Source organism: Panulirus ornatus, chromosome 67 (genome assembly GCF_036320965.1).
Source record: "Panulirus ornatus isolate Po-2019 chromosome 67, ASM3632096v1, whole genome shotgun sequence".
NCBI lineage: Eukaryota > Metazoa > Arthropoda > Malacostraca > Decapoda > Palinuridae > Panulirus > Panulirus ornatus.
The window spans coordinates 5,592,722-5,608,102 of NC_092290.1; the positions used below are offsets into that span (position 1 = coordinate 5,592,722).

The 15,381-nt window shown below is 36.9% G+C and overlaps 1 protein-coding gene across 3 annotated transcripts in view; it reads right to left on the minus strand.

The window, feature by feature from the left end:
• Positions 1 to 6,825: 6,825 nt before the first annotated feature.
• The window catches only part of dco (discs overgrown), a 143,811-nt gene continuing 135,255 nt past the window's right edge, over positions 6,826 to 15,381 (minus strand). For all 3 annotated transcript variants that reach the window (XM_071658995.1, XM_071658996.1, XM_071658998.1), the window contains exon 10: positions 6,826 to 15,078. In XM_071658995.1, coding sequence (XP_071515096.1) covers positions 14,994 to 15,078 — 85 coding nt within the window. In that variant the 3' untranslated portion in view covers positions 6,826 to 14,993. The remainder of the gene's footprint in view (positions 15,079 to 15,381) is intronic.

A 15,381-nucleotide genomic window follows, 5' to 3' on the forward strand; every position in this document is an offset into this window, starting at 1 on the left:
TTCTCGAATTAGCTCCTAACTAATGAACACATCACGCCAAAGGTGGATGTTATCCAGTCTTTGAGAGAAATAATCGTTAACCATCTCCGGTATTTTCATCTCTATTCTGACAACTCCAAGACATGATTATATGGACGTTAGGTGCGTGGTGGTTTCAAGCTGTATCTAACTAATTATGGCTTAAAGTTTTTCATCTGTTCAAATTATATCATATTACTGTTCCTGGCCGTGACTCATTCGCGGGCCGCCCAAGGTCAAGCGCAATAGGTTCGAATCTTTGTTGCAGCGGTCGGTCCACAGTCAACCCAGCTGTTCATCAACCCCTAGGGGTTGGCCGATAAAATGGGTAACTGGCTCTGGCTGGGATATATATATATATATATATATATATATATATATATATATATATATATATATATATATGTATATATATATATATATATATATATATATATATATATATATATATATATATATATATATATATATATATATTATACATTTATTTTATTTTATTTATTTTGCTTTGTCGCTGTCTCCCGGGTTTGCGTGTCGTAGAAGGCGACTAGAGGGGACGGGAGCGGGGGGCCAGAAATCCTCTCCTCCTTGTATTTTTTATTTATGCCCATGCCATCTCAGCTAACAAAAAAAGTTGATAATCTGATTAAAAATCTGATTTCTAAGAGAGCAAGTTTCTTTGGAGATTAAGTAAGAATTCTGAAGGATTATTGTGTGTGTAAGATGGTAGGGTGGCAGATGCGGGATGACTAGCGTTAGGAGGTATGTGGATACAGTAATGGCAAATAATTGGGTAAAATTCTTGCATTAGAAACAGTGTGGAAAAGAAGCCAGAGTAAATGGGATCGCAGAGGAGTTTCTTAGGAAAGGAGGTAACTGGGTTATTGATGTAAGTTTATGTTAAGTACAAGGTGAGGTGCCTTAGGACTAAGTTAAATGTCAATATGGTGCCATCATATAAAGGCAATGGGGACAAGAGTGAATGCTTGAGTTACAGTGACATAAGTCTGTTGAGAATATCATGTAAACTGTATGGGAGAGGGTAGTAGCATACACCACGCAATAGACTGGAGAGGAACTTCTAAATTGTCGCTGAGGTGCATATCAGATGTTTGCTTTGAAAAATGTCTGAGAGAAACACTTAAAGAAAGAAAAGGGATTTGTATATGGTAGTTATGGGCTTGCAGAAAGTGTAAGATAGGGGTTGACAGAGATGCCTTGTGGAAGGTGTCATGAATAAATGGTGTGGAAAGAAAGCTACTTAATAGATAATGTTTTTCAGGGGATTAAGGCAGGTATGCAACTAAGAAGGGAGGAGGGTTAGTGACAACAAGTGAACATGGGTCTGCACTAAAGATGTGTGATGCTATCAAGGGTGTTTAATCCTTTTAGTCCAATACACATATGAGTCTTACATGTGTACAAGATATATACTGACATTTTATGTCCTAATTCAAATTTCTTGAACATATGAGTCTTACATGTGTACAAGATATATATATATATATATATATATATATATATATATATATATATATATATATATATATATATATATATATAAGAGGGTGTTTTGAAATGGTTTGGGCACATGGAGAGAATGAGTGAGGAAAGATTGACCAAGAGGATATATGTGTCGGAGGTGGAGGGAACGAGGAGAAGAGGGAGACCAAATTGGAGGTGGAAAGATGGAGTGAAAAGGATTTTGTGTGATCGGGGCCTGAACATGCAGGAGGGTGAAAGGAGGGCAAGGAATAGAGTGAATTGGAGCGATGTGGTATACAGGGGTTGACGTGCTGTCAGTGGATTGAATCAAGGCATGTGAAGCGTCTGGGGTGAACCATGGAAAGCTGTGTAGGTGTGTATATTTGCGTGTATGGACGTGTGTATGTACATGTGTATGGGGGGGTTGGGCCATTTCTTTCGTCTGTTTCCTTGCGCTACCTCGCAAACGCGGGAGACAGCGACAAAGTATAAAAAAAAAAAAAAAAAAAAAAAAAAAAAAAAAAAATATATATATATATATATATATATATAGGGGGTGACTGTATTATTGACTGGTTGGTAAGGTTATTTAATGTATGTAAGACTCATGGTGAGGTGCCTGAGGATTGGCGGAATGCGTGCAGTGTCATTGTACAAAGGCAAAGGGGATAAGAGTGAGTGCTCAAATTACAGAGGTATAAGTCTGTTGAGTATTCCTGGTAAATTATATGGGAGGGTATTGATTGAGAGGGTGAAGGCATGTACAGAGCATGAGATTGGGGAAGAGCAGTGTGGTTTCAGAAGTGGTAGAGGATGTGTGGATCAGGTGTTTGCTTTGAAGAATGTATGTCAGAAATACTTAGAAAAGCAAATGGATTTGTATGTAGCATTTATGGATCTGGAGAAGGCATATGATAGAGTTGATAGAGATGCTCTGTGGAAGGTATTAATAATATATGGTGTGGGAGGCAAGTTGTTAGAAGCAGTGAAAAGTTTTTATCGAGGATGTAAGGCATGTGTTCGTGTAGGAAGAGAGGAAAGTGATTGGTTCTCAGTGAATGTAGGTTTGCGGCAGGGGTGTGCGATGTCTCCATGGTTGTTTAATTTGTTTATGGATGGGGTTGTTAGGGAGGTGAATGCAAGAGTTTTGGAAAGAGGGGCAAGTATGAAGTCTGTTGTGGATGAGAGAGCTTGGGAAGTGAGTCAGTTGTTGTTCGCTGATGATACAGCGCTGGTGGCTGATTCATGTGAGAAACTGCAGAAGCTGGTGACTGAGTTTGGTAAAGTGTGTGAAAGAAGAAAGTTAAGAGTAAATGTGAATAAGAGCAAGGTTATTAGGTACAGTAGGGTTGAGGGTCAAGTCAATTGGGAGGTGAGTTTGAATGGAGAAAAACTGGAGGAAGTGAAGTGTTTTAGATATCTGGGAGTGGATCTGGCAGCGGATGGAAACATGGAAGTGGAAGTGGATCATAGGGTGGGGGAGGGGGCGAAAATTCTGGGAGCCTTGAAGAATGTGTGGAAGTCGAGAACATTATCTCGGAAAGCAAAAATGGGTATGTTTGAAGGAATAGTGGTTCCAACAATGTTGTATGGTTGCGAGACGTGGACTATGGATAGAGTTGTGCGCAGGAGGATGGATGTGCTGGAAATGAGATGTTTGAGGACAATGTGTGGTGTGAGGTGGTTTGATCGAGTAAGTAACGTAAGGGTAAGAGAGATGTGTGGAAATAAAAAGAGCATGGTTGAGAGAGCAGAAGAGGGTGTTTTGAAATGGTTTGGTCACATGGAGAGAATAAGTGAGGAAAGATTGACCAAGAGGATATATGTGTCGGAGGTGGAGGGAACGAGGAGAAGAGGGAGACCAAATTGGAGGTGGAAAGATGGAGTGAAAAAGATTTTGTGTGATCGGGGCCTGAACATGCAGGAGGGTGAAAGGAGGGCAAGGAATAGAGTGAATTGGAGCGATGTGGTATACCGGGGTTGACGTGCTGTCAGTGGATTGAATCAAGGCATGTGAAGCGTCTGGGGTAAACCATGGAAAGCTGTATAGGTATGTATATTTGCGTGTGTGGACGTATGTATATACATGTGTATGGGGTGGGTTGGGCCATTTCTTTCGTCTGTTTCCTTGCGCTACCTCGCAAACGCGGGAGACAGCGACAAAGCAAAAAAAAAAAAAAAAAAAAAAAAAAATATATATATATATATATATACTGACATTTTATGTCCTAATTCAAATTTCCTGAACCAGCCATGAGCCATATAGATACCGTATGTTACCAGTTGTGATTATTCATTCTCAAAAATTTTATAGCACTCAGTTAACCTATAGAAACCATGGTGGAAGAACTTTTGTTGTAGCATGCATCTGGAAGCTTTGACAGTGATACCTTTGCATTTGGCAGCCACAGAGATAAAGATGGAGTGCCATGATAATAAAGTTAAGTTTGTTTTTTTCATTTATATATTTCATGTTTTTAGATATTGTGTCGAATTCATTTGAGATGTTAATTTTCTTTTCTAGTTTTTTTTTCTTTAATTTGTAGGGAATGCATCTATAGATCCAGCATAGGACTGGAAGGTCAATCTTTTTAAGGATAGGGTGATGAGGGAGGTAAAAGTGAGGGTTGTCGTGGTAAAAGGGTGAGCTCTACAGTATGCTTGAGGTGGCTTGTGGCTGGTGGGTAAGTCAGTTAGTGTTTGCAAATGGCATAGATCTGGTGGCAAACTTGAGTGAATTGGAAGCTGGTATCTGAATTTGGGAAAAAGTGAGAAGTAAGTTGAGAGTTAATATGAATAAAAGTAAAGTTATGAGGTGTAACAGGGTAGCAAGACAATTTGGTTTGAGTCTGAGTTGAATAACGAGAGCCTGGAAAAAGTGGAGTGTTTTAGATACTTAGAAGTGGACATGGTAAAGCTTGGACCTACAAGAGCTGAAGTGAACCATAAGGTGGGTGAGGGAACAAAGGCTCTGGGTGCAGTAAAGTGTGGAGAGTTTACTCTCAGCGGGGGCAGAGATGGGTATGCTTGAAAGTAAAGTGATCCCAATGGTCTTAGATGGGTGCAAGATTTGGACCCTAAATGCGAAAGAATGGAAGGGGGTAGATGTGTTGGTAATGAAATGCCTAAGGACAAGACGAGGTGTGAGGAGGATCCGATCCATCACATATGGAATGACATATGTAGTAGAGATATGTGGTATGACTGAGAGACTGAAAAGGGTATGCTAAAATGACATAGACATATGAAGAGGCTGACAGAGAGGCTATGTGTCAAAAGTGGTGGTGGTGGTGAGGGGAACACCATAACAAAGTGAAAGAAGCTTTGAGTTATCAGAGCCTGAACATGCAGGAGGGTGAGAAGCATGCATGGGACACAGGACTTAAAATGATGTGGTATTCAGATTATGTGCCTGTCAGCAGGCTGAACTAAGCCGTATGAAGTGGGCAGTAGAAACCATGTAAATGTCTGTGTAGCTTGGATGTGGATATGGGGATCTGATTTCAGTGTATTACAAATGACAGCAAGAGAATGGATTTGAAAAACTAAGATTGTTCTTTGTCTGTTCCACGTGCTAACAACAAATGCAGAAAACAGCAAACAAGTATGAAAAAGTGAAACTACTGAAATGCAGTACAACTAATGACAGATGCTTTGTAAATATGTCTAGTAGTCATTCTAATTTTCATAAACATTGCCATACAGCTAAAGATGTAGCATGATAATGGATATTTGCAGATGCAACTGAACCACAGTGCTCCAGATCATACTATTACTTCTAGTAAGGAATAACTTTTTTTTTTTTTTTTGAAAATGTGTGTACAGTATTCAGATACCTATATGATGCATTGAACATCATAACCCTCTGTTAGATGCCAGCTTGATAAAAATCCCAACACCAGGATTCCATTTCTGGTCCTTCAAATATGAATTTAGTAATACAGCCTTGCCACCAACATTGCCAGAGTAATGGCAAAATCTTCCACAAACAGAGGAGCATTTCAAATAAATTTGTTAGTACATTTTCCACTAGGTCTTATAAAAATTCCTCTAAATAATTCTTATGCCCAGTTGTTCAAGACAATAGTGATGATCAGTACATGCTCAGGGTAAGTGCTGTGCATCAGAAATTGGTTAAAGACAAAGACTTATGTAACTTGTTTAGTAATTATACATTTAATCCCCAGCTGCAAAAGTTACAGAACCTAGTCTAAAATAAGGCCAACATTGGAAGTACTTGCACCTCCCTGGAGCTAAACGTCTCAAAATCATGTTCACTGGCATGCTGGCTTGACTTCCAAAGTAATGATACACTTTCACTGAAGTTCTAGGAGCTTCTGGCTAATCTCTGTTCCTTGAACAGTAGAAAAAACTCACTTGAAAGGAAGCATCAGGAACAGATGAAAATTGGCCCCATTTGCATCCATTGATTCTCTTGCTGTCATGTATAATGTACCAAAGTCAGTGTCTACTGTCCAAAGCCAAGCCTCACAGACTACTTCATGGTTTACAATCACTGTTTCACATATTTTGGTTTAGTCCCTGCAACATGATTCATATGGTTCCTTCTGAGCCCATGTTTCTGGGCATTATGTAACAAGATGGCTTCTGCCCTCATCTGAAACCCTGGCTGATGTGTTAAGCTCCTAAATAACCCATATAGGTTGCTACCAGCCTCCTATGTGGTATACTGGGGTTGATATGTTGTCAATGGACTGAATCAGGGCATGTGAAGAGTATGGAGTAAACCATGGTAAAGTGTGTAGGGCCTAATCATTGATAAGAAGCTGTGGTCTTGGTGCATTCCATAAGACAGTTAGAGAATGGACATGAGCAGATGTGGCCTTTCTTAGATTGTTCCTGGTGCTACCTTGCTGATGCAGGAAATTGATCAAGAATGAAAAAAAAGTAGGTTCACTATTACTGTTCCTTAACAAATCTTCCCATATAATTTAGACCAAACAGGCTTTCAGCAGAGGTGTCTCACAGAAAATGTTAAGTCACAGCCATAATAATTGGTTGACAAAATGATGACTTTTTCTTACTCCACACATAGTTTGAAATATCTGTTTTCTTAATGGCAATATTATCAGCCTTCATTTAAGCCATTCTTAACATCAAGAAACAGGATTCATGGTTAACAAAGACCCTTAGCTTAACAGTGGCCATATTACCGCAGTTGAAAACTCAAAGAGATGTTGACAAGCTGACTATCTAATATAAGTGACAAATATAACTTGACTGCACCTCATCCCTCATATTTGATGTCTAGACAGATTTTTGTAACTACATCTAATATCATTATGTGAATAAAAATCAATGTTGTTTTTAATTGTATTTAAATGAAATCAAATTTATAAATGGATTAATTTTAACCTCTTTGTCCAAAACTGAGTATTTTAACAAAGTGAAAACTAAAAGATAGTATTTAGAACCTGCACCTTCCTTGATTTTCACAAGACATTGATGTAATATTGCATACATTTTGGTAAAAATGATTTCGTTAGTATTTTCTATGTTTCTTCAAAGCTGCCTTGTATGATACCATCAAGGCTTTGACAGTCAGTTAAAACTGTGTATTGGTGAAGAATATTTATATAGGAATCACTTCAGCTAGCCTGAACAAATAGGAAACAGTAAAAGATCTAATATTTCATGGTGTTATATGTTGGCTTATGATGGTCAGTTCAAACTGTGTGCAACAAAATATATAAAGTTGAAAAATATTCTTGAAGGAATTACACTGGCTATCCTTCACAAGAAGGTAACAGTAAAGAGAATAAGAACTTCCACAATTTCTTTATAGTAATATGATTAAGCTTAGAGGTAGTGAATGTGCACCAATCAATATCAACAGCCCTAAAATTGCTTCCTGATTTAGAAATACAAAATACATTTATGTTATGTCTATTTCAATAAACAAGAAAGTACAATTATTAAGAAATAAACAAAGTATGAAAAAATAACACATAAATATCCCCCCCTTTCCCACAGCATAAAACTATAAAATACTACATTATTTCTGCCTTGAAAAACACTCCTTGCATACCCCCATTCAAAGATCAAAGTTGAAACAAACTTGCACTTATCTCTCTGTAAACATACATCAGACACAACACACATAATGACATTTATCATTATTTACTCACTCAAATATGAATGATGGTAGATACAATGACTGGAGCATATTTGAGAAGATGGCTAAGCTGAATGTGTCATAGATGGAATTTAATATTAATCCTCACAAATTATCAAAAAATAATTGTTAACATAATGATTTCATCACTTTACTTGCAGGAGAAAATTTTCTATTCATATTCAATGAACAAAAAAATTTACGAATTGGTCAGTGATAAATACATCATCATAATTGAAGAGAAAGTATCTCCCATGATCAGACTTAATATAGCCAAATTCCAAAACATGTCTAATGATGATATTACATATTACTATTACTTTGCAGACAACAACCAGTCCATAACTGAAACATCAGATAATTTCACAGGAGCACATGGCTACTAATGCCAGTTTTCTATTTCCTAAATCACTATCAAAAGTCAATAATGCTTAATCCGACCATGTTCAGGCATGATACGAGAAGATAAAGTAACAGCTATCTAAGAATGATATAGAAAAAAGAAAGGGGACATTGTTTTTATACAAAGCACAAAAATCTTCATCCTAAGTTACAAAAATGAGTTTTGAACATGTGAAAATCTATTTCTTCCTACAGGGAAAGCCAGAGGAAGGGAAATGAGACAGGCCCACTCTTTGTAAATTGTAGAGTAATAGCCCATTATCATCAGCCTGTATCAACAAAATCACTTTGTGCAAACCACTGTTCATTACCATCTCTCTTATACAAAAAGGCTGATGTCACAAGTCTAAAGCTGGAACATCTACAAAAAAAAAAATAAATCAAACTGACTAACAAAATCCTAAATTACTCTAAAAGTTGTAAAGAGAATGAAGAGGAATAGAGAATCGAAATGAAAATAGCAACCTTGATCAGTGACATCCTCTGTATGAGATAGCTTTTTATGTGTTCAAAATCTGTTATCTTTTTAAGAGGACCCAGCCTGTGAACAAGGAATATGGCAGCATACCTGGATGGAGGCCAATGAAACACTCTTGCATTTACGGTAGAAAAAAGTGGTAAGCAAATGCCTAACAAACCCCTAAGAATCTCACAAAAGAATATGCTGAAATAACATGCTGGCAGAACTCCAGGGCCTTCTAATAACACTTTTTTTAGTAAGTGTATTGTCAGATATGCTAGAATGGAGGCCAGTTACCTGATATTGTGGACAAAAGTCTTTGAGGCAGGCAGGGATTTCAGGAAAATGTTTGATATGTGATGCAATGATTCTCTCTGACAGAAGGTTTAGTGGAAGTTAAAAAGACAACCTCCAGGCATTATTTCCAGCTGGAATCAGTACTTAATTCTTGTTGAAAACGGAGGTTTTTAAGACATAGCATGGCATGAATCACTAACACTTCATGCCTTGGGGCTACAATAATGAGAAAAGAAGGGCCTGTGGATTATGGCTTCAGGAAGAAAACTGGATGAGAAGACATTGAATTATAGAGATAGAATCTTCTTTGGTGATGAAATGAAATGCAAAGCTGGAACTTAGGGTCATTCAATGAAAAGAGGAATGCAGTAGTTTGTCAGCTGTAAGACTAGTGAGATCAACTTAACACCCAACAAAAAGAGGTTCTTGAAGTGCAGAAGGGCTTTTGGATTTTTTGCATAGGATGTAGACACTTCCATAGGAAAAGAAAATCTAGGCTCACAAATGATAAATACTTCTATTTAGACAAAGGGGAGTCTAATATTTTTATCATCAGAAGCAGCAAGTTGCGATTAAAAGTGGCAATTACCCAAATTACCACATCTGCTGAAATGTCTAAATCAAATGTGAAAAACTGAAAAGCCCACTGCATTGCTGAAACAAGTTGAGAAAACAATAATTTATACTTAAAAAAGGAGTACTGTAACACATGACATAAAACATACAGCCTATGCACTTTTGTACAAACTCAAGCTTTAAGAGCTTTTTGTAAAAACAATGTTTGAGGTGTAAAGTCACTGATATATAACTGAAGATAAAGACCCAAAATATCTAGATAATGATCTCTATTGAGTTCAAAGATACTTATTAAGGAGTCAATGTGCTACGGGAAGGGAAGATATTTATTTTCCATATAACATTTCATAATTTAGGATCTAAAAAGCAGACAAGCTAAACTTCCCTCTACCAATAGTACTGTTTGCTGAAGCATGTAGAGACTAAGACTTGAAAATCCTTAATTCTTGAAACCAAGCAATGCTTAAATTTTGGAATTTCATGGCTTTCAAAAAATGCGGGACCAAACTTTGCGATGTGAAAATGTTGTTGCCTTAACAGAGTTTTGCATAATTATTGCAGGTGCAAGTGCAATCTGTTTGTAAAATACATAAACAGATACCATATAAAACAGTTTATTAACACTTACTGAAATTGATATATAATGTCTTTCATACTTGTTTGCCATTTCCCACATGAGCAAGGTAGTGCAAGGAACACATGAAGAAAAGGTCTCATTCATTCACATCCATTCTCTAACCATCATGTGTAATGAACCGAAATCACAGTCCCTTAACCAGGCCCCACAAACCTTTCCATGGTTTTTGTGGATGTATATTATTTACTCAAAATCCTTTCCTATTTCAGCTCTGAAAATATATCGTGAAGAATATGGAAGATTGACAGTTCCATATTAGTACTGGGGGTTGTATCAAGCACAGCTGAGGGTGAGGCAAGAGGAGGCAGGAGGAAAGCCTTGCATTTCATCCATTATAGGAGTTAGTGTTGATGTGCACAGGGTCACGAAAGATAGGGTATAATGGACTTAAAAGAAGTGGTTGCAGTTACACTTCTTGAATATTTTCAAAATCTCCGAGCCCAGTTAAACAGTTTGTACAGTGACAATTACCTTGAGTTTGAGGCAACAAGATAAGCAGCAGGCAGATCATGCATTTCATCCACTTCAGGAGTTGGTGAATGTCTATGGAATGTCATCAAGAATAAACTGTGGTTCAGTAGTACCAAGAACATACAGTGGGCTTGGTGAAAGGGCAAAGCTGTGATTTTTGGATGTTTACTATGAGGACATTTCTTGGAAGTCATTTGCCTTTAAATGCTTGATCTTTTCTTGCAAAATTTCTCATGGATCTATTAATCTATGACCTGGATCGGTGAGTACAGTTTGGGGAGCAAAAGTGGCCAAAATTTCTCTAGTGAATAACACATCTGCAGGAGCATAAGCAGCACAATTATCCAGGAAGAAAAACAATTTTACAGTCCTCCAGCATCCCATTGTCATGACTGTTGCCTTGCCTCCAAAACAAAATGCCTTTTGAACCACTATGCAGTCAGTTGCTCAATGGTCTTGGCTCATCTGGTACTTCTGCAAGTCTTGGGCAGTACCTTCAGTCTTTCTGTGGGACAACAGTGAGCACTTTAGCCCACAACAACTGGCACACACATGTAAGAAAATTACATGTGTGTGCCAGTTGCATTTGCATCTGCAAGCTGTCACTCTCTCCTTGCTTCCTTCACATCAGACAATGCCTATTTATCTGCTCTAGTGAGCATTTTTCTTAGTAAGCAATAGCAAATGAGTTCAGTCTTTCTGGAACTCTGTTTTTGGCCATGGTTTTCACCTTTCACTAACTTAACTTGAAAAAGTTATTAACATACTTTTCAGTCCCCTCTTTGTCTGCAGCGAGGCAGTGAATGCCATGATGTAACTTAAATTTATACAACCATCCAATTGAAAATTCACATGACGTTCTAATTCTTTCTTTTGAAATTGTTTACTCATACAAATGTTGCCCAGAAAAAAAGGTTTGCTTTCACTACAATATTGTTCAGACCATAAGCACACAAGCCTAACAAACCTCACAGTGTGCATTTCCTTATTAGATTCAACTTTAATGCAGATTTTTAAACCTTTTCCTGCTGCCTCTTCATATCACATGAAGTCATGTTTCAAATACTGTAAGATTCAGTCAGGGGATGCAGCAGCACACCTCTATGTGTATCACTGCCACTTCCTACTTAATAGGAACTGCAATATGCTTCTTCACAACACTACACTTTGCAGTATCACTTGTAAGCTCTTTGTACATCATTATAAGGTTCAAATTTATGAAAATATACATATCTTAGGAAAGCTCAGAATTTTTACTGCATGTTCAGACAGTGATAACAAAAGTGCATACTTTCCCAGCAAATGGTAAATAAAAGAGCCAACTCTAGAAAATTTTGGTTGTGATTTTGAATGTGTTGGACTACAATTTTTGGGAGTTTTTGTTTTATAAAAGTTTTGATTTTCTAACCTCAAACTGTACTAGAAAACAGAGGAACTTTGCAACAATAAAGTATCAGAAGCTGCTAATAGATGGTACTATGATTACACTTTATGACAGAGTTCCAATAAATATAAAGACAAAGAAATTGCAAAAGTTCCTGGGTGGCGGGGTAGTGACAGGAATGGATGAAGGCAAGCAAGTATATGTACACGTGTGTATATGTCTGTGCATGTGTATATATATATGTATATGTCTGTGTATGTGTATGTATGGGTGTCTATGTATCTGTATATGAGTGTACGGGCCATTCTTCGTCTGTTTCCTGGTGCTACCTTGGAGAGTGAGAAATGGGTTGCTTGTATTCATCAACAAATACTGTGTTCTGATTTGGATTTATGACATCAACCTTTTATAGAGGAGTGGCAAGAAGTGGTTTGCTCAAGACGATCCTGTCCTTTGGGATGGATATAGGGTTTATTAATGTTATTACTGGGAAGTGAGTAAGCCAAAAGAGTGGGACTCTTTCCTTTTCCTTGCTCACTGGGTGACTTCTTTTTGGAAGAATTAATAATAAAATAAAAAATAAAAATAAATCACCTTGGATCCATACAGCAATAAATCCAACAGGTTAACAACATACTGTCAATATGCTTCCATGCTATTTGTGATAACATCCATGTTAAAAAATGAGCAGCTTATCAACAATTATGCCAGTTATACAGGGAGAGTGTTTAAATCAAATTCTAACATAACTATTTCATCATGAAACTGAGTCTTCTCCTTTAAAGAATGGTGATGTGAAGATCGTGAGTGATTAAATGCATACATTTGAATATTCTATTCATTTTACTTTGTCGTATAAAATGAATCTGCAAACTGAGAGTATCATATCTAAAAGGAAGTGAGTAAGCTCATTAGATATCAGCTTAATGGAAAGGGAAAGCAAGTAAAATTTTGTGCCAAAGTATATGGTCAATTAAACTTCACCCCAAATACTCTACTTACTTGCTTTTTTCTCTTGGTCAGTTTCTCATTCCTCCTAGACTTTGTCATAATCACATAATCATTAATTCTAAAAATACTGTGGATGTAATTGATTAATTTTATAGTAAGTATATGCCAAAAATTATATAAAAACAACAGGGTGATTATTAATCTTGAACACAGCAGGTGAAGGCTTCCTTTGTTAGATGAATATAATAAGAACTGCCTCTGCGAAAGCTTTTAGTTTCAATACATACTCTGGCCATTACAGTGGCAATAGACTGAGCAGAGAGCAAGGAAGTACCTACTTATGAGTAATTATGACAACATTCTTCTTAGGCAGTGCTAGGACACAGCATTCACTATGTATCTTACTTGATTCACAATGCTGTTGTCTTCTGCGACTATTCACTTCCTATGATTATCCATTTTGGCTTGATCCAGCAGTTTCTTGAGCCATGTATAAAGTTTTCTCTTGAAGGTTTCAGTATTTACTCCATTCATATTTCTGATCTCAGTCATCAGAACACTAAAGTGTCTCTTCATTTCTTCTTCTTGGTCTCTTAAGTATTTTTCTCCGGTGACATTTTTGCTATATTCCCAAAGATACCTGCAGATTTAATTATAATTCAGTTTCTTTCAGTATGTGAGGCTTTCCAGTGCAAAATATTTTCTTTTGAGTCTTTCTGTTTGTTGCCACACACAGATTACCATATACCATCCTCTTTTTGTATACTTCAAGCTCTTATGAGAGCTTAGAGTGTTTCGCTGCCTCAGTTTTACTTGTGAAGTGTTTTTGGATTCTCTTCTCTCCAGCTAATTAATTTCAATATGAGGAGATGTCCATACAACACAGCAGTATTTAAGCCTTGCTTACGTACACAATGAATATTTTCATAATCAACTTTCTATCTCTTATGGTGAAAGTTCTCATTGTTATACTGCTTGTTACCTAGTTCAATAGTGCAATCTCTCTTGCATATTCTCTGAATTCCAGTTTCGAATTTATGATGACTCTTGGATCTCTGACATTTATTTCACTTTCAATTTCTCTCCATAACTGACACTTCTGAGATGTCACCATTATTAGTTGTTCAGTAACTTGTGTTCAAAATTTTCAATTCCCTTCAGTAAATTCAGTCATGTTCTCTTTGGCCTATTTGTAAAGAGAGAGAAAAAGAGAAAGAACCTATCTACTAGTACCTATTATGAGATTTTTCCATTATGGCAGGGATAAAGCACAGAGCGAGAGAGAAATAGAGAGAGAGGCCAAACATGTGACTTTTGACTTTCTACCTGATTAATGACAGCTGAACAGAAACAAACTTTTGTTCAAAAAAGCTCTCAACACACATGAAACTTATACAGATGTTTTAAATTTTTCTCTCTATGAATTTAGTGTCTTGCTATTTAGCCAATTCAATGCAATTAATTCTGCCCTGAAGAGCTTATAGATAAAGCATGTCATACTGAAATTACATTAATTTCAGTTTGTTCAATATATATTTTATTTACATCTTACTTGGTGCTTTTATCATAAAAGATGCCCCCATGAAGACCTGCAGGCAATGAGATCAATGGTACTGATAAAATATACAACTTAATATTACCTATGAATTCAAGAAAACACTTAATAAACAGCTGTGTCCATATTTCATGGGCTAAAAAAAAAAAGACCATTTCAAGGACACCATACATTGTTGATCCCATACACAGCTTCATCTTATTACTTTCATAATTCATAATCATTTCTTATAAAAGTATCACTGATACAAGTAAATGGTGCATTTAATGCACAAACTTGCCATCACATTCTCATATAAAGTTTGTATTACATATTTTCATAAATACTATAATTAAGGCCATAGCTTTCATCCTAAAGTAATTAATAACTCTTATCCACACACCTGGAAATAAGATTGAGCTTTGCTGGCCAGTAAAAAGTTTTCACTGAGAAAGCAACACACCCCTTGAACTTCAGGAACAACTGTCTGTGCAAATATTAATGCACACAAAAGTTCCAAGCACGTTCATTCAGATTTATGGCTGTGGTATTCACCACTACAAAGCAGCAAATGCCTAGAGTATCACATTGAACACTGCTGAAGTCACTATATAAAGCCAAGCTAAACTGGATTCCTGATGTTCATTTCTTTGCTGGGAAGCGGAAGGTCCCATCCCTGCCGGCAGATCCTCGACGTATCACTCCTCCAGATACTGGGGGACTGACACTGAAAAGAATTACCATATATAAGCTTAATGTCAATAACTAAACTGGTCACATGTGACAGCCTACATTTTAACAACTATGCAATACATGTAGTGACTGTGTATAAAAGATGTACAACTCCCTTCCTCCACCGTACATATAAGTAAGAAAACCCAATAAGTTAATTACATACACAGATTCAGTTGTGCAGTCATGTTTTGACCCAAAAATTTCACAAGTTCAGGATCAACTTTTTGACAGGCCAGCTGGCTAACAACCAACCCAGATGTTGATTCTTCCCTTAGGGTTGGCTGAAATCATATGG